The sequence below is a fragment of the Culex pipiens genome, chromosome 2 (assembly GCF_016801865.2).
Source record: "Culex pipiens pallens isolate TS chromosome 2, TS_CPP_V2, whole genome shotgun sequence".
NCBI lineage: Eukaryota > Metazoa > Arthropoda > Insecta > Diptera > Culicidae > Culex > Culex pipiens.
In genome coordinates, this window is record NC_068938.1 from 204,511,892 (window position 1) to 204,530,872 (window position 18,981).

An 18,981-nucleotide genomic window follows, 5' to 3' on the forward strand; every position below is an offset into this window, starting at 1 on the left:
TTGCTGATATTATTGTTTACAGTGATTAAGCTTATTTTTCGGAGTACATTGACCCTTTGTACGACCACAAAGAGTTTAAAATGGATTTTTAAATCAATTTTGAAAAATTATCCTCGCGGTCCTTCTTGACAGAAAAGCTCCTACTTGACAGCTCGTTCCAAGGGGACCATAGTTGATCCATCGAAAAAATGTTGTTTTGTCAATATTTTTTAGCATTAAAATGAAAAAAAAAAGAGATCAGAAATGGTTTTTAATCTTGTTTTTTACCGTTGTACATGAAAATTGACATAGGGCTTTAGTACCCAATTGAAAATAAATAAAATTGTTAGTTTTGCTTTTCCTTCAATTTTTTTTAATTGTAGAAAAACTGAACATTTTTGTAGAGAAATTACCTTAAAATGCCATTAACATGAAAACAGTTCACTTTATAATAAAATGTGTAGTGGAATTTTCGATTGCTTTGCTTTGCATTTCAGAAAAAAAATTTATTTTTTTTGTGAATTTTAAGATTTTTTACAGAAATTGCCATTTTAAAAATCATAACTCCTTTGCCTATTTTAAACTCAAGCGCAAAAGTTATCGGTTATCGGAATTCATTTTTTTACTTTTTATCACTAAAAGTTGAGTGTAGAATTTGACATCTTCGGTCAAAAGAGGTCATATGCTAGATTCAATGAGACATATAAGGAAACTTATTAAACAATAAATTTGTCAGTTTCCACAAGTAGAACTTAACCGATAAAAATGAATTATGCATTTTCGAGCCGGCACCATACTGGTGTTAATCGAAACCGCACGTTTGGCACATGTTTACCATCATTGGTTGTTGTAGTTGTAGTTTTTTTTCCTTTTTCTTTTGCTGAGAATAAATTCTGTTTATTTACGGTTTTAAATTTCACACACATTGCTGCTAAATGGGAGAGCTGTGAGGGGGGACCCCACAAAAAAAAAAACGATGTCGTAAATTTTTTGACCAGGCTAGCAATAACGTCAGACATTTGAGGTGGTACACATGTGCTCCTTTTTCCTTTAGTGTGAATTTTGTGTGGCGTCATAAGTGACGAATGTAGCAAGATATTTTGTTAAAGTATTTTTTCATAATGTTATTTGATTTAAAAAAATGTCACAACGTTTTTGATCTGTTTACAGTTAACTAGAACATAAACTATTGAGCAAGAAATACCGAGTATTCATCTATAAACAAAACATGCTGATAGTTGGCAAACAAACTTCCCACAATCGTTCACTCGAACTTTCACTGACCCTGCTCGTTCCGTTTGAAGTTCTTATCTCCAATCCCCGGCAGGCAAACGTCCATCACCCATTACCAGCAACAGATTCGTCATAAAATTTTACGGGCACTCATCCCGTGCTGTTGTTGTTTACGCTGCACCAATAACCACTTCAAGAACCTCGCGATTGAAGTTCGTCAGGTACTTGGCACATTAATGTGTATCAGCGAAAGTTATTGTCATATTGTTGCTATCTTATCTGCGTGTGATGGCTTGTTAACGGAATTCCGGAATTTACCCGCACTTGACAGTGCGGCTTAAGTCACTCAAGATAAGCTAATTTCTGGAGTGTGGAGAGTGTTTTTTTTTTATTGTCAAAAGAAACCGACTTGGGGTGATTTATGACAGCATTGTTAATTGCTCTCTCAGGGTTGTTAACGATGAATGATGGGTGAGAAAAGTCCATTAGATATTGCGACGAAGGAACAAGCTGTCCGATAGCGATGTAATGTACGATGTGAATCTTGGGGCATGTCGAGTGAAGTGAGTTCTCTAGGTTATTGATAGGGCTAGTAATTTTCCGCGATTTCGCGGAAGAAGCGTGAAATTCGACCAATCCTGTGAAATGCCGTGTAATTAGTAATATTCATAAAAATGCCTCCTCAGTAATTTTACGATTCCATTCATATTCTCAAACTCAATTCTAGAATTGTAATAGTTTTTTGGGTAAGCATTTTTTCTTATATTTGCGCACCTTTGATATCCTTTTTCAAATTTTAATATATAGTTTATGAATAGAAACTAAGATTAAACCACTAAAATTACCAAAATGGACAAAATGGCCAAAATAACCAAATGACCAAATGACCAAAATTTACAAAATTGACAAAATGGCCAATTGACCAAAATTACCAAAATTACCAAAATGATCAAAATAACCAAAATGTTCAAAATCATCAAAATGATCAAAATGATCAAAATGATCAAAATAATCAAAATGTTCAAAATGATCAAAATGATTAAAATAATCAAAATGATCAAAATGATAAAAATTACCAAAATGATCAAAATGATTCAAATAATCAAAATGACCAAAATGAACAAAATTACCAAAATTACCAAAATGACCAAAATGATCGAAATAACCAAAAAAATTGAAATGATCAAAATTACCAAAATGACAAAAATGACAAAAGTAAGCAAAATAACAATAACGACCAAAATGCCAAAAATGACCAAAATGACAAAAATAACCAAAATGATCAAATGACCAAAATTACCAAATTGATCAAAATTTTCAAAATTATCAAGATGATCAAAATGATCCAAATGACCAAAATTATCAAAATGACCAAAAAAATCGAAATGGTCAAAATGACGAAAATGACAAAAGTGAGCAAAATAACAATAACGACCAAAATGCCAAAAATGATCAAAATGACAAAAATAACCAAAATGACAAAAATAACCAAAATGACCAAAATGATCAAATGAAATGGTCAAAATGACGAAAATGACAAAAGTGAGCAAAATAACAATAACGACCAAAATGCCAAAAATGATCAAAATGACAAAAATAACCAAAATGACAAAAATAACCAAAATGACCAAAATGATCAAATGACCAAAATTACCAAATTGATCAAAATGTTCAAAATCATCAAAATGATCAAAATAATCAAAATGTTCAAAATGACCAAAAAGACTAAACTGGTCTAAACTTACCAATTGATCAAAATGTTCAAAATTATCAAAATGATCAAAATAATCAAAATGTTCAAAATGTTCAAAATAATCAAAATGATTCAAATAATCAAAATGATCAAAATGATAAAAATTACCAAATTGACAAAAATGGCCAAAACGACCAAAAAGACTAAACTTATCCAAATAATCAAAATGATAAAAATTACCAAATTGATAAAAATGGCCAAAACGACCAAAAAGACTAAACTTACCAAAATGACCAAAATGATCAAAATTAACAAAATGATCGAAATAACCAAAAAAATCGAAATGATCAAAATTACCAAAAGGACGAAAATGACAAAAGTAAGCAAAAAAACAATAACGACGAAAATGCCAAAAATGACCAAAATGACAAAAATAACCAAAATGACCAAAATGACCAAAATGATCAAATGACCAAAATTACCAAATTGATCAAAATGTTCAAAATTATCAAGATGATCAAAATGATCCCAATGACCAAAATGATCAAAATTATCAAAATGACCAAAATGAATAAAATGAACAAAATTAATAAAATAAACAAAATGATCAAATGACCAAAATGGCCAAATGACCAAAATGACCAAATGACCAAAATGATCAAAATGACCAAAAAGATCAAAATGACCAAAAAGATCAAAATAACCAAAATGACTAAAATGATCAAAATGACTAAAGGATCAAATTAACCAAAATGATCAAAATGACTAAAGGATCAAATTAACCAAAATGACCAAAATGATCAAAATGATCAAAATGATCAAAATGATCACAATGATCAAAATGATCAAAATGACCAAAAAGATCAAAAAGATCAAAATAACCAAAATGACTAAAATGATCAAATTGACCAAAACATCAAATTAACCAAAATGACCAAAATGATCAAAATGACCAAAATGACGAAAATGACAAAAGTGAAAAAATGACAAAAATGGTCAAAATGATCAAATAACCAAAATGACCAAAACGAACAAAATGAACAAAATGATCAAAATGTTCAAAATGATCAAAATGATTAAAATAATCAAAATGATCAAAATGATAAAAATTACCAAAATGATCAAAATGATTCAAATAATCAAAATGATCAAAATGATAAAAATTACCAAATTGACAAAAATGGCCAAAACGACCAAAAAGACTAAACTTACCAAAATGACCAAAATGATCAAAATTAACAAAATGATCGAAATAACCAAAAAAAACGAAATGATCAAAATTACCAAAAGGACGAAAATGACAAAAGTAAGCAAAATAACAATAACGACCAAAATGCCAAAAATGACCAAATGACCAAAATGACCAAAATGATCAAATGACCAAAATTACCAAATTGATCAAAATGTTCAAAATTATCAAAGTGTTCAAAATTATCAAGATGATCAAAATGATCAAAATGATCCAAATGACCAAAATCATCAAAATTATCAAAATGACCAAAATGAAAAAAAATGAACAAAATTAATAAAATAAACAAAATGATCAAATGACCAAAATGGCCGAATGACCAAAATGACCAAATGACCAAAATCATCAAAATGACCAAAAAGATCAAAATGACCAAAAAGATCAAAATAACCAAAATGACTAAAATGATCAAAATGACTAAAGGATCAAATTAACTAAAATGACCAAAATGATCAAAATGATCAAAATGATCAAAATGATCAAAATGATCAAAATGATCAAAATGATCAAAATGATCAAAATGACCAAGATGACCAAATGACCAAAATGATCAAAATGACCAAAAATATCACAATGACCAAAATGATCAAAATAACCAAAATGACTAAAATGATCAAAATTATCAAAATGACCAAAGGATCAAAATAACCAACATGATCAAATTTACCAAAAGGATCAAAATAACCAAAATGACTAAAATGACTAAAATGACCAAAACGACCTAAATGATCAAAATGATTAAAATGATCAAAATGATCAAAATGATTAAAATGACCAAAATTACCAAAACGACCAAAATTACAAAAATGATCAAAATGACCAAAACCAAAAACCCAAAATGACCAAAATATCATATCAATTTTATGCTAAGGAAGGATGAATTATGTTTTTTTAGATCAGATCTAGATTTTTTACCATTTTTTTGCCCTTTTTGTGTTTTTGAAACTGTTTTCACCCCTGACTGAGAAAAAAACAAAAAATATATTTTTTTTATTTAACCTGAAAACAAAAAGAAATCTAGAGATGTTTTCAGTAATAATGAAATTTCATTTAAGAATTGCACTTTCAGAAAAATACAATTCACGCCACATCGCCCTCTCGATCTCATTACCGTCCACTTGAAATCAACGACTCCGGAACACGATGTCCACGTTATCGAAACCATATCATCGTGACAGTCCGACACTAATGTTACCGTTTCCCTTTCTCTGATTCATTCCAGGTGGCACCGCCGTTCAACGCGACTGCATCATCAAAGCGGTTGAGAGTCGCGAGTTTGCGAAGTAGATTCCACCCAGGTTAGGGCTGCGCGAGTTAGAAGCCCCAGCATGTCCGGCGGCAAGGATCGACGCTCGCGCTCCAGCAAGACCCAGGGCTGGGAGGAGGCCGGCGGGGAGTTTTACCAGGAGAGCTACCCGGCCGATCTGGAGGGCATGCAGCGGGATCCGTCCAAGATCGCGACGCTGCTGCCCTCGAAGCAAACCAGAAATGGTAGGTTCTCTTAGTTTTTAGTTTTTTGAATTGTTTAAAAATTGGTTTCTAAATTTTGCAGCCACAACCCGACGGGTACGGCCGTCCCAGCAGGACACGAAGGGAACCCGCCGGCGGGCCAGTTTTTCAACGGTCGCCCGGCGCGGTTCGCAGTATCACGAGATTCAGGTGGCCACGCTGCCCGATTTGTCAGGTGAGTAACGTAATCAAACAACCCCCAAAAGTTGATTGACGAAGAAGAGGTCGAAGAAGCGTTTGTAGCGATTTGTACGTGGGTGCTAATTGATGAAGTTGTCTCGTACTCGTGGTTGTTTGGACGACGAGTCTGCACTGTGTTGTCGTCGTCATTGACCGGTTGTCGTAATGTGCGACAATGGCAAACGTGGAAGTTAATGACACTGACAGTATTTTGTTTTTGTTGGGGCTGGAATATTTATGATTAGCCAAATATGACTGAATAGTGAATTGAAATGGGCAACAAATTTGTTTTGCATCAGCAAACGAAACCAATTTTAATTACAATTTGGCTTCAATGGATAACATTTTTTCAATCCAAATGTTATTTCTTTTTGCCTTCCTCACGTTACTGAGGAAAGGCTATAAAATCACTCGAAAAATGAACTTCTCAATTAGACCTCCTAGACCCACTTTCATGTATACCTATCAAATCAGAATCAAATTCTGAGCAAATGTCTGTGTGTGTGGTGGGATGTTGATCAAAAAATTGTCACTCGATTATCTCGACATTGGCTGAACAGATTTTGTCCGTTTTGGCCTCATTCGATCCGTCTTGGGGTCCCATAAGTCGCTATTAAAAATTATGCAGTTTAAATAAGTACTTCAAAAGTTATGCTTAAAAAACGATTTTAACAAATGTCCGGAAGATTGTAAAAAGGGTGGTCATGCTATACATTTTCAGAAAGGTATTTAAAAGACCTTTCCAACGCTACCAAGACATTGAAGATCTGACAAATCTATCAAAAGTTATAAGCACTTTTTGGAGGCCGGATCTCAGATATTTTGATGAAAATGCTGTTCGGATCTCTCACGCGACCTATCGTAGGATGAGTATTCAAAAGACCTTTCTAACGCGTTCAAAACATTAAAGATCTGACAACGATATCAAAAGTTATATGCAATTAAGTGTTATTTACGCACTTTTTGCATTTTGGATAGCACCCTTTAAATGTGAGGAAGGCACAAACCATCTTATGGTGGATTAAGAAACGTTTTTGTATTTAAAATACCTTAACTGCCCATGTTCGCATAAATGTCCCATATGCAAAAACAGCAAGCTGAGAAAAACGCATTTGAAGTTTGTCCCATACATAAGGTTACGTGTTAAGTTTTCGCAAAAAAACTGGATTTCCTCCTGATTTCTAGAACAAAGTACTGGATGTTATAGGCTCTTTCGAAAGAGCACACGATTTTGAACCAAACTGCATCAAAACTCGATCTCGATGAAAATGCATATGGGACATTTATGCGGTCAGGGGCAGTTTACTGCCGTTCTACGCATAATTGTCCCATGTCAGTTTTGGACGATTTTGACTTTATGACATTTTTAAGTTTAGTTTGATGTGTACTTTAAGAAAAACACATAAAATCTGGTACTTTGTTCGGAAACTCATTGAAAACAACACCAAGTCTGTTTGTCCCATCGTTAAACTTCTACGCATAATTGTCCCACCAAGCATTTTCTTACACGGAATCATTAGTTTTACTAACCATTATGTCTTGTTAATCTGTTGTATAGCAACAGAATCACAATTAAAGGTGATAAAATGCTAACTGGGGCGATTAGGGACACGTAGAAACACAGAAATCGGTCGAAAAATTTCAATCGCGTTTTTCTCAGTTGCACTTTTTTGAACATGGGACAATTATGCGTAGAACGGCAGCTTACAACGCGTCCAAAACATTGAAGATCTGACAACCCTATAAAAAGTTATAAGCACTTAAGTGTTATTTACTCACTTTTTGGAGGCCGGATCTCAGATCAAGCATGAATTTAATTGAAGATCTGACTGTAAGTTGTAAGCACATAAGTGCCCTGCAATATGAAGATCTGACTACCCAATCTAGTGGTATGAATAATGAGTCAAATTGACAAAACACTGAAAAACACCGCCATTTTGTGTCTTTTTGGATAGCACCCTTTAAATGTGAGGAAGGCGCCAACCACCTAACGGTGGATTAACGCGTTTTTAGACTTTGGTCACAAAAAAGCTTTGTTTTACTTGAATTATTTTTGATATTTTTTAATCTTTTCATTTCAAAATCAACCTTAAAATAGTAGTTTATGCAACAAGTTGCAAAAAGAGGATTTTTTCAGCACGAGTCGTACATTTATCCAACGAGGTTCACCGAGTTGGATAAATACGAAGAGTGCTGAAAAAATCAAGTTTTGCAACGAGTTCCATACAACATTTTTTGCAATTCCGAAAAACACTCATTGAGTGAAATTTTATGCCAAATTTTCACGTATTTTGTCAATAAATCGTTTAAATCAAAAAAATGTTGAAAAGTGTTACATTTCGAAACAAGTGCTAAAAAGTTCAACTTTTCAGCACCCATTAAAGTGCTGAAAAGTAGAACTTTCCAGCATTTATTTTGAAAAGTGTTGCTATTCGATTCTGTTATTTTTGGTACAGAAAAGTAGGCTATTTCGTCGTTCAAGAATGGCAGGAAAAGTAAGTAGTTTCACGACGGAATTGCAAAAAATAATATTTTGATAATCAGAAATGTAAATTTTGGTTAAAATTGTTTTTTATTTTGTAGGACCTCAACTTCGACAAAGTTGAAAAATCCAAACGAAGTTTGAAATACAATTCCGCCTTTTCAGGTACGGTTTGCCTTATGAGATTAGGCCATACAAGAATTTCACCTTTCGAGTAATTCGGCCTTTCGTATGAGACCCGACAAAACAGCATCATTTTTTTTACGGAAAATCCATTTTATTTTGCGGTCTGGACCACTGTACAATTTATTTAGCAGTTTTATTTATATTGTGATACTTTTTGCTTATATTTGTTTGAAAACTTAGCTTGAAATTTAAACTTGTTAGCTAAGGGCTTGAAATAAAAAAATAAAAGTTTAGACCAAATATGAAACATTTTACTATCCGCTTTTTCAATAAATTAAAAATTATATAACAAGCCATTGATTCTAAACTGAAATAAAAAAAGTGTTTTAAAATGCAATCATTAAATATTTCTTTCAAAAAATTTATGATTTGACACAAATATACAATTAACAAAAAAAATCTAAAGTTATTTTTGATAAACCCAAACATGTTAAAAATGATTCTAAATGCAAGGGAATGTATTTTAAACCACTAATTCGAATGCTCGCTGATTCGAACGCATTCGAATTAAAAGCGCTAAAACGTTAAAATCAGCTGTTAAACTGATGTTAACATTTCAATCCTGTTGTTCGACGATTTCCGAGCACGTAGTTTAAGCTTTTGACAGCTGGCAGTCGTTCCAATTAGCGAATTCGTATTCGCTAATTCAAATTGACGAATCCGCTCTGTATCGTAAAATTATATGTCTCACAATTAATACAGTTGAGTAATGAAAAATTACAATTTCAATTTCAGTAGATTTTTGATGAAATTTTTATTTTGATTTCCAAAAAAAAATGCCCACGTGGTTTAAGGATGGTCCCAAGTCGGGCGTTCTATTTTGTATAATAATAGCTCGTTTGTTGTTAAATTTCTGAATGATCACAATTTCAGGCTGCAAAATATTGAAAAACACGCTTTTTTATGTTTTAAAAATGAAAGAGGTTGTACCGCCCCTCTGCCACGATAGCAAAAAATGGACCGCGGATTCGTGATCATTAGGCTTAGTTTTATTGCACGCTTAAAAATAGCAAATTTCACGGGGACTATTATTCCAAAGCACCAAATTTCACGTGAAATTTACGGAAAATTATAAAATAACGTTTTCTAAATTCCTTTGTTCTTTTCGCTTCTTTTTTTCTATTTTATATGGTATTGTATTTTGGATTTGATTAAAACAACTTGTATTTTTTTTAATTTTGAAATACTTTTTAAACTCAATGAAAATATGGTTAAAAGTTTTTATCTCCCCCTTCAAAAGTTAAAAAAAAATTAAAAGGCAAAAATGTAATCTGAAACAAAAACTTTAAAATTCAGAAACTTTAACTTTGAAATAGTCCAAAATTATCCCTTTTACGCAAATCAAAGAAAATTCGGGGAAAATTTCTTTCTTCAATTGGAAGAGAATAACCTAGGTATTTTATAAGGCTTTTTTCAATTTTGAACCAAAAAAGGCTTGTCGCATATGACCTTAACCTACACCTCCACTTACAACGCGCAGACAACCCGTCGTCGACCTCGCTCACTCCCGTCTCCGATCTAGATGCAGTTCCATCTAGATTCCACTCTATTTGCAGTTCACGATCTTGCACTATAAATAATGGTCGTAATTGAGTCCCATCTGACTGTAACGTCGCGCAATGGGTTCAATTAAGCATAAATTAAGCCATTGAGCTCGCCGACGACAAAGACGCGCGCGCGCGGACGAGATGTTGCACTTTGCGATACAGTATTCTAATTCAGACGATATATGGTGAAGTGGATGATGGGATTGAACTTTGACTGACTGCGTTTTAAGTCCAATTTAGAATAATTGTCTCGAGTTGAACTGAGGACAAGCTTAACTATTGAGAAGTTGGCTTTTATCAAATATAATTGGGATTGATTTGTAAAGGTTGTTCAATTGAAGCTCTGACAACAATTTATTCTTTATTCCAGAAAACCTCATCAACGAAGAGCGCACATGGGAGGAAATCCAGGAGATCAAATCGATGCCAGTCCCGATGGCGCAAAAGCGCGAAATGAAGGCCCAATTGCAGGTATGTCGAGCTACTCGTCCTTGCTGAAACTTGAACTAATTCACCCTCTTTTAAGAACGCCACCAAGCTGCGCCTGCAGGGCTTCGAGCAGATCAAGTGGCGCCGCCGGAAAGCGTGGCAAAGCATCCGCTCCAAGTGGGGCGAGTACCGTACCAAGCTGGAGCTGTGGCGGATGTCGCTGAAGACGATCGAGGGCAACTTCGGGACCGGCGTGGTGGCGTACTTTCTGTTTCTGCGCTGGCTCATGTTTCTGAACTTGATCGTGTTCGGGTTGATTTCGACGTTTATCGTGCTGCCCCATTTGGCGCTGCGGGAACCGCGGGATGTTCCGTGCGAACTCGGGGTCAACTCGACGTCGGTGCAGTGCTGCTCGGAGTCGTACGTGAACGTGACGAAGGCGGCGACGTTTTCCGTGCTCGATGTGATACAGGGCACGGGGTTTATGGAGGGAACGTTGCTGTTCTACGGGATGTACACCAACATGATCTACGGATATAGTCCGCTGGAGGATCGGTTGATCGGCAGGGCGATGATGACGTCGACGACCACGGAGATTCCCACGACGATGTCGTCTTCGACGACGGCAATGAGTTCTACGACGACGATTAGTAGTAGTAGCATTAGTAGCGTTAGCATTAGCAGTAGTAGTAGTACAACTGAAGCCCTGACCACGACTACGACGGCGGCGACGACGCCGGCGGTGGTCGAGGCCGTGATAGCAGAGATTAAAAGTGGTGGTGGTAATTTTAGTAGTCTCAACGGGAGCTTCTTCGAGAGCTTCGTGATGGAACTGGAGCAAGCTAGTGATGACCAAAGTGTGGGGAGTCGGTCCGGTACCGTGCTGTACTACGACTTTCCGCTAGTTTACGTGATAATTACGGCCATCTGCTACGTGATCGCGTTGGTAGCGATCATGAAGGCCGTCGTGCGGCAGTTTAAGGATCGCATAGCCGAGGGCGAAGGTCTGTTCTACCAGTACTGCAATCTGGTGTTTGGCGGGTGGGACTTTTGCATTCACAACGAAAAGTCTGCTGACGTGAAGCACAAGGCGCTGTACCACGAGATACGATCGTTGCTTCATACGAAGCGATTTGAGAACGAACGCAGCAACAGGTCGCGGGATTTCATGGTGAAGCTGATTGCGATCAGGTTCGTGATCAATTTTGTGGTGGTGATCATTCTGCTTCTCGCAGTCGTCATCATCTATCTGTTGTTTAGCTTGTCGATGTCCGCGTTGGAGCCAAACTACATCCCCAGCTACGGCGAGTACATCAAGCAAGCCCACAACTGGACTTCGTGGCCATTTTCATCCTCCTCTTCCGCCACTTCTACCACTTCAAGTCCATCGGTCGCGGCGAGCTCAGAGGACACCTTCTCCGCACGATCCGCCCCAGACACGATCGACACAATCACCCTGGAAACCCGACTCATGATCCTCTTCTACGAATTCCTTCCCTACCTCGCGATCGTCATCATGAATCTCGTCGTTCCACTTCTCTTCAACTACCTCGTTCAGTTCGAAAAATACTCACCCCTCTTCGTCATCAAAATCTCCCTCTTCCGAACCGTCTTCCTGCGGCTTTCCTCGCTGGCCGTCCTCCTGAGCAGGTTCTACTTCCTAGTTCAGCCCAAATCCCACCACGAGCACCAACTCACCAACACAACCGAACCCTTCAACGCCACCGAACCAATCACCACGACAGATCAGTGCTACGACGCCGGCACCGGCAAGCCCCAGTGCTGGGAAACGTTCGTCGGTCAGCAGTTCTACAAGCTGTTCATCGTGGACTTTGCCACCCACTTCCTGGTGACGTTCTTCGTCAACTTCCCCCGGGCCATGTTCGCCCGGCACTCGTCCAGCCGCGTCGCCAAGTTCATCGGCGAGCAGGAGTTCGAGCTGTCCAAGCACGTGCTCGACGTGATCTACTCGCAAACGCTGTGCTGGCTGGGAACCTTCTACACCCCATTCCTCCCAGCCATCGCCGCCATCCTCTTCTTCTTCATGTTCTACATCAAGAAGTTTGCCTGTCTAGTCAACTCGAACCCCTCCGCCATCCTCTACCGAGCCTCCCGCTCCAACTCCCTCTTCATGTCCACCCTCCTGATCTCCTTCACCCTCGCCATCATCCCGGTTGTCTACGCGTGGGCCGAAATCATTCCATCCCGCTCGTGTGGCCCCTTCCGGGGACTCCCCTTCGTGTGGGACCGTGCCATCACCGCCTTCATGAAGACCCCGGCCTTCTTCCAAACCGTCATCTTCTTCTTCGGCACGGCCTCCTTCGCCGTCCCCTGCTTCGTAATCCTCACCTTCTTCATCTACTACTACTACGCCGTATCGGCGGCCAACCGGCACATGGTTTCCGTCCTCAAGCACCAGCTCGTCCTCGAAGGCCACGACAAGCAATTCCTCCTCAGTCGACTCTCGCTCTTCATCAAACAGCAGCAAGAGTACCAGAAGCGCATGATGCGGCAAGCTGCCGAGCAGCAGCAACACTTCCAGCAGGGCAACAACATTGGCCACGATCTGCCACCGCCGCCGCAGCATTTGAACACTCCGCCGGTGGCGCCACCCAAGCCGCCCAAACCGGAACCGGAGCTGCAGCCGCCGTTGCCGCCGAGGGCCGATCGGGACTCGAAACCGAGCAGTCGCGATCGGGATAGGAAGGAGGGTGGAGGAGGGGAGGGGAAATAGAATCGAGAGGGGTTGGAGGGGGTGGTACAGTGGAAATTTGGGGGAAGTTCGTAAAAAAAGTTAGTTTCGTTGATCTCATTTAAACATTTGATTATTTTTAGAATATGAAAATGTTTATTTTCTCTTACTGAAAACGAGACAAACGCTCTCCGACTAAAGAACCAACAGAGAATGCTCTCTCTTTTGTGTTTTTTTCTCTCTCACTTCTGTCGAGATGCTGTTCTCCGGGTTCTCCGTTGTCTGGAAACAAAGACAGAGAGGAACAGAGAGGCGAAGGGCAACACAAAAAGAAATGAAAAATGTCGAAGAACTTTTAAAATTGTGAAATGACGAGAAGATTTTTGGTATTTTAATTTGAAAAGACAAAACTATCTATCCTTTTCATTAGCAAGATAATCTTCAAACTTCCTACAGTTGAAAAAAATGTGAAAATATAAAAACGATAAAAATTTTAAGAATACAAAAAAAGGTTAAGAAACATTTCAAGAATTTTGAAAATTTTATAAATTTCACGAATTTCAAGAAATTTATAAATTTGAAAAAAAAATGTAGAATATAAAAAAAGTTTAAAAAATTCCAAAAAAATCAAAAATTTCATAAATTTCAAGAATAAAAAAAAGACTTTCAAGGAATCAATAAATTTGTTGAACTTGTAGAATGCAAAAAAACCTTTTTTTAAACATATTTTATTTTACCTGTTGAATTTCAAGAATTTAAAAAAAATTATAACTTTTAAGAACATTAAGAATTTCTAAAATTTTATAAATTTCAAGAATTTCAAAAAATTCAAGAATTTTAAGAATAAAAAAAAATCAAAAATTTCAAAAACTTTACGAATTTCAAGAATTTTAGGAATTTCAAGAATTTTAAGAATTTCAAGAATTCTAAGAAATCTAAGGATTTCAAAAATTTCATTAATTTCAAGAATTTCATAAATTCAATTTCAAGAAATTTAAATAGTTTAAAATTTTTAAGGAATTCAAAAATTTTAAAAATTTGTAGAATGCAAAAAAAAAATTTCATAAATTTCAAGCGTTTTAAGAATTTTGGGAATTTTAAGAATTTTAAGGATTCTAAGAATTTTAAGAATTCTAAGAAATCCAAGAATTTTTTTAAATTTCAAGAATTCCAAATATTTCATGCATTTAAAAAAGTTCATACTTTTAAAGAGTTCATAAATTTGAAGAATTCGTAGAATACAAAAAAAGATGTTTTTCAAATTATAAAAATTTAGGGGCATTATGAATTTTCGAAAATTCCAAAAATTTCAAGAATTTAATAAATTTAAAGAATTTTATGAATTTCAAGAAATTCAAGAATTTCAAAAAATTTAAAAAATTCAAAAATTTCAAAAATTTAAAAAATTCAAAATGTTTTAAAAAATTGAAGATTTTTTAAAATTTTTATTATTTCAACAATATTAAATTCCAATTAAATTTTGAAATTAAATTTAATTTTGAGTATTTCAAGAATTTTAAGAATTCCAAGAATTTTAAAAACTTCAAGAATTTCATTAATTTTAAGAATTTTAAAAACTACAAAAATTTCTAATACTTTGAGATTTTTAAGAAGTTTAAAATTTTCATAAATTTCAAAATTTCCATTACTTCGAGATTTTTAAGAATTTGAAGAATTCCAAGATTTTCATGAATTTCATTTTTTTAAGAATTTTAAGGAATTCAAGAACTTTGCTATCCTCAAGAATTTCAAGAATTTCATAAATTTTATAAGTTTCAAGAACTTCAAAAATTTCAAAAATTTCAAGAATTTCAAGAATTTTTAGAATTTCAAGTTTTTCAAGTTTTTCAAGTTTTTCAAGAATTTCAATAATTTAAGAATTTCAATAATTTCAAGAATTTCAAGAATTTCAAGAATTTCAAGAATTCTAATAATTTCAAAAATTTCAAGTTTTTCAAGAATTTCAGAATTTCAAGAATTTTAAAAATTTCAAGAGTTTCAAGAATTTTAAGAATTTCTAGAATTTCAAGAATTTCAAGAATTTCTAGAATTTCTAGAATTTCTAGAATTTCTAGAATTTCTAGAATTTCTAGAATTTCAATAATTTCAACAATTTCAGGAATTTCAAGAATTTCAAGAATTTCAAGGATTTCAAGAATTTCAAGAATTTCAAGAATTTCAAGAATTTCAAGAATTTCAAGAATTTCAAGAATTTCAAAAATTTCAAGAATTTCAAGAATTTTAAGAATTTCAAGAATTTTAAGATTTCTAATAATTTCAAGAATTTCAAGTTTTTCAAGAATTTCAAAAATTTCAAGATTTTCAAGAATTTCATTTTTTAAGAATTTCAAGAATTAAAAAAGACAAGAATTTTAAAAATTTCAAACATTTGAAGAATTTTAAAAAAATTAAAAATTTTAAGAATTTTAAAAATTTCAAAAATTTCAAGAATTTTAAGTATTTTATGAATTTTAAGAATTTCAAAAATTTCAAGTATTTCAAGAATTTTAAAAAAATTCAACAATTTTAAGAATTTTAAGGATTTTAAGAACTTTAAGATTCTCAAGAATTTCAAAAGTTTCAAGAATTTTAAGAATTGTAACAATTTCAAGAATTTTAAGAATTTCAAGAACTTTAAAAATTTCAATAATTTTAAGATTTTTAAGACTTTCATGATTTTTAAGAATTTAAAATTTTTCCTAAATTTCAAGAATTTTAAGAATTTTTAAAATTACAAAATTTTCCAGAACTTTAGGAATGTTATAAATTTTAAGTATTTTGAGAATTTTAGAATTTTTGTGTTTGGAAATAAAATGTTCAAAAATGTTTAGTGGTACTTTTTGCATTGAATTATTCTCATTTATACCAATATCTAAGCCGAAGATACAGATTAGACAACTAAGACTGTAGTGATTTTTAATCAAGAAACATTTCTTTAAAAAGATTTGAAACATTTTCAGTGAGATCTCAAATTTAGGTTTTGCTTCGCTGTTGCAAGATGAATCTCGTTATTCAAAAATAAAATGAACATTCTTGATTTGAAATAAATAAATCAAATTTAAATAAATTCATGAAACCAACATAAATTATTATAATCTGATTTTCTTTGTTTCAGAATTATTTTTTTAATAATCTCTCAATGTTTGGAATATTCTCAAACAAGTAATTGTTGAGTACCCCTCGTTTGAGTACTAGTCAAATGACAGCACAAATACATGTAACGCGCGTTCTCTAACTTACCTTAAATAAACGAGCTTGTGCTCTATTCGGCCTCTTTCAACGCTGAAACTCTAACTGATAACAGCTCGTCTTTTCCTGCTCCGCAAATCACAACTTCAACGCTTTCCCCGGTTATATTAAGTGGCGACGGGGATAAAGGTGTAATTTTTTTTTACTACGTGCGGTGGTAATTGAAAACGCGCTTGGGCGTTGAAAATTTAAGCGACCATTTTGTGGCTCGTTCTGTGGAGAGCGTTCGTTGAAGTTAGCGGAAATATCCGGCGGATTTGTGGTTCTGAGAGTGAGGTGAAGAATCAGCAGCACGCGGCAAGCATTCGGCATCGACGGAACAAATCGGGCGGCTATCGTGCGGTGAATTGCCGTGGGGATTTTTTTTTCTCTGGTTTCGGTGGCGTTTGGTGCTGAAATTGGTGCGCTATTTTTTGGTGAATCGGACGGCTATTGTGAGCAGCAAGCAACTCCGTGGTTTGGCGGCATTTCAGAGCGCAACGCTGACGGTGGATTCGGTGTGCTAATAGGGCGGAACCGGCAGGAGGAGAACAAAAGAGGGCGGAAAGGCGGTCGCTGGCGGAAATTTTTGGATCAAGTTCAAGGTCGGGACGCCATTTTGGACGCCGGCTGGTCGAAGACGCGGCGCGCGTTGGTCTTCTTTTGTTCGTTGGGTGCTGCATCACAAGGTAAGGGCGATTGGGGCCAAATAAGCTCTTTTTGCCATTTATATTTATAAAAAAAGTGAAATTCCTAGGCAGTATCACCAAGGAATTTTTGTATCGACATTTGGTGTACTAACATTTGAACATTTTGCCGTGTGATCGTAAGTGTGTGTGATTCTTTTGTTCGTGAAGAACAAAAGGTCTAAATTTTATTCAAATTTTAAGAGAGTTTTCTTCTTTATTTCATTAGTGGGCCGAATAGCCAAGGTGGAGTTTCTGCTAATTCATTAGTGCAAACTTCAGTTCCGCGGACCGGAGAACTCCTGTGCTGGTGCGCGAGTCGCTGAACGAGTTTTGCAGCGAAGGTTGAGTTATTTTCGCTGGCAAAGGCCGGGAAGGAGATCGGTGAGTGAAAAGCTATTTTAAAGTGATCCCTGGATTTGCAGTAATATTTGTGTTTTTCTTTTTATTTTTTTTTTCTTTGGGAAATTTGAAATTTGTTTTTTTTTACCTGATTTTTGATATCAAGACATGGGTTCGAACGGGTTAGCTACCTCTATTGAGATGTTTAGAAAGGGTACGTCATTTACGGACTGGTCCGATCGATTGGCCTATACCTTTCACGCAAATCAAGTTGCGGCTGATCGCCAAAAATCGCATTTCATGACGATTTGCGGACCGTTTCTTTTTTCTCAATTAAAGCTGCACTACGGCAAAGATGAGCTGGATAAAGCCACTTATGCTGATATTGTGTTAAAATTGAAACAAAAATTGGACAAAACGGAACCGGACTTGGTTCAGCGCTTTCGTTTTAGTCAACGAAAGCAGCAACCTGATGAATCCAATGAGGATTTCGTGCAGGCGGTCAAGATGCAGGCGGAATTCTGTGGTTTTGGGGCGTTTAAGGACGTGGCCATTATGGACAGGGTCCTGGCGGGTCTTCTTGACGGGAATCTCAAAGAGAATTTGCTGAAGGAGGAAAGTTTGACTTTGGACAAGATGGACAAGTTCATCACAACATGGAACATAGCAAAACAAAACGTTAAAGCATTAAACAATCAACCTGGAGAATCTCAATTGGGACAGTACAGTTACTTTACACCAGAAAAAATTCATTACATTCAAAAGACAACAACACAAAGGCAAGGGTCTTCACGGTACGGAAATTACAGACAAAATGATGGGTTGCAAGGGCAAAATTTTCCAGAAAGGCGAAACAATTCCAGATTTCAGCCTTATAAAAACTACAATTCTGATTCTCAAGTTTACACTAACCGAAGGTTCAATAACCAAACACAACAACAAAGGTATTTTGACAAAAGCTATGATAGGAGATATCCTCAGACTAGAATTTCGTGTGATTTTTGTGGGAAAATGGGTCATTCTAAGCAAAATTGCTTCAAACTTGATTACTTTAACAGACAATTTGTGAATTTCATGGGTGAGAGTACTGCAGATGATTATTCCTGCAATGAAGGTGGTGAAATTGAGTACGCAAATGCGGAAATGTTCAACCAAATAGAAAACTTTCAAGATAATAACGACCAATGCATGAAAATTTTTACTGTTTTGAACACAACATATGTTAAGCTGGATGAAACACAAATAGAGGACCAAATGGTTGATTTTGAAGTTGATGATAGTTGCTTGTTGAATGACAGCAAATTTTCTATACCAATTGATGATGATAGTTATGCTGACATTGAATTGAAAAGTTTGTTTACCCCGAATTGGGAGGATGATTCGATTTTGGATTTGAACGATTTGTTTGATAAAACTTGTTATAATATTGATGAAAATTGTGATAAGGCCCTGAATTGGGATGATAATTTGTTTTGTGGTTTTGGATTTTTACATGATGAGAACATGGAAGGTGGTGAACAAGGTGGTGAATGCGAGAATGTAGGTT

The 18,981-nt window shown here is 35.5% G+C and overlaps 1 protein-coding gene across 1 annotated transcript in view; it reads left to right on the top strand.

Annotated features, from left to right (window-relative positions):
• Positions 1 to 13,891, top strand: part of LOC120416355 (transmembrane channel-like protein 7) — a 37,611-nt gene extending 23,720 nt beyond the window's left edge. The window contains exons 2-5 of the mRNA XM_039578088.2: positions 5,377 to 5,645; positions 5,707 to 5,838; positions 10,429 to 10,529; positions 10,585 to 13,891. Coding sequence (XP_039434022.1) covers positions 5,483 to 5,645; positions 5,707 to 5,838; positions 10,429 to 10,529; positions 10,585 to 13,221 — 3,033 coding nt within the window. The 5' untranslated portion in view covers positions 5,377 to 5,482 and the 3' untranslated portion in view covers positions 13,222 to 13,891. The remainder of the gene's footprint in view (positions 1 to 5,376; positions 5,646 to 5,706; positions 5,839 to 10,428; positions 10,530 to 10,584) is intronic.
• The last annotated feature ends 5,090 nt before the right edge of the window (positions 13,892 to 18,981 follow it).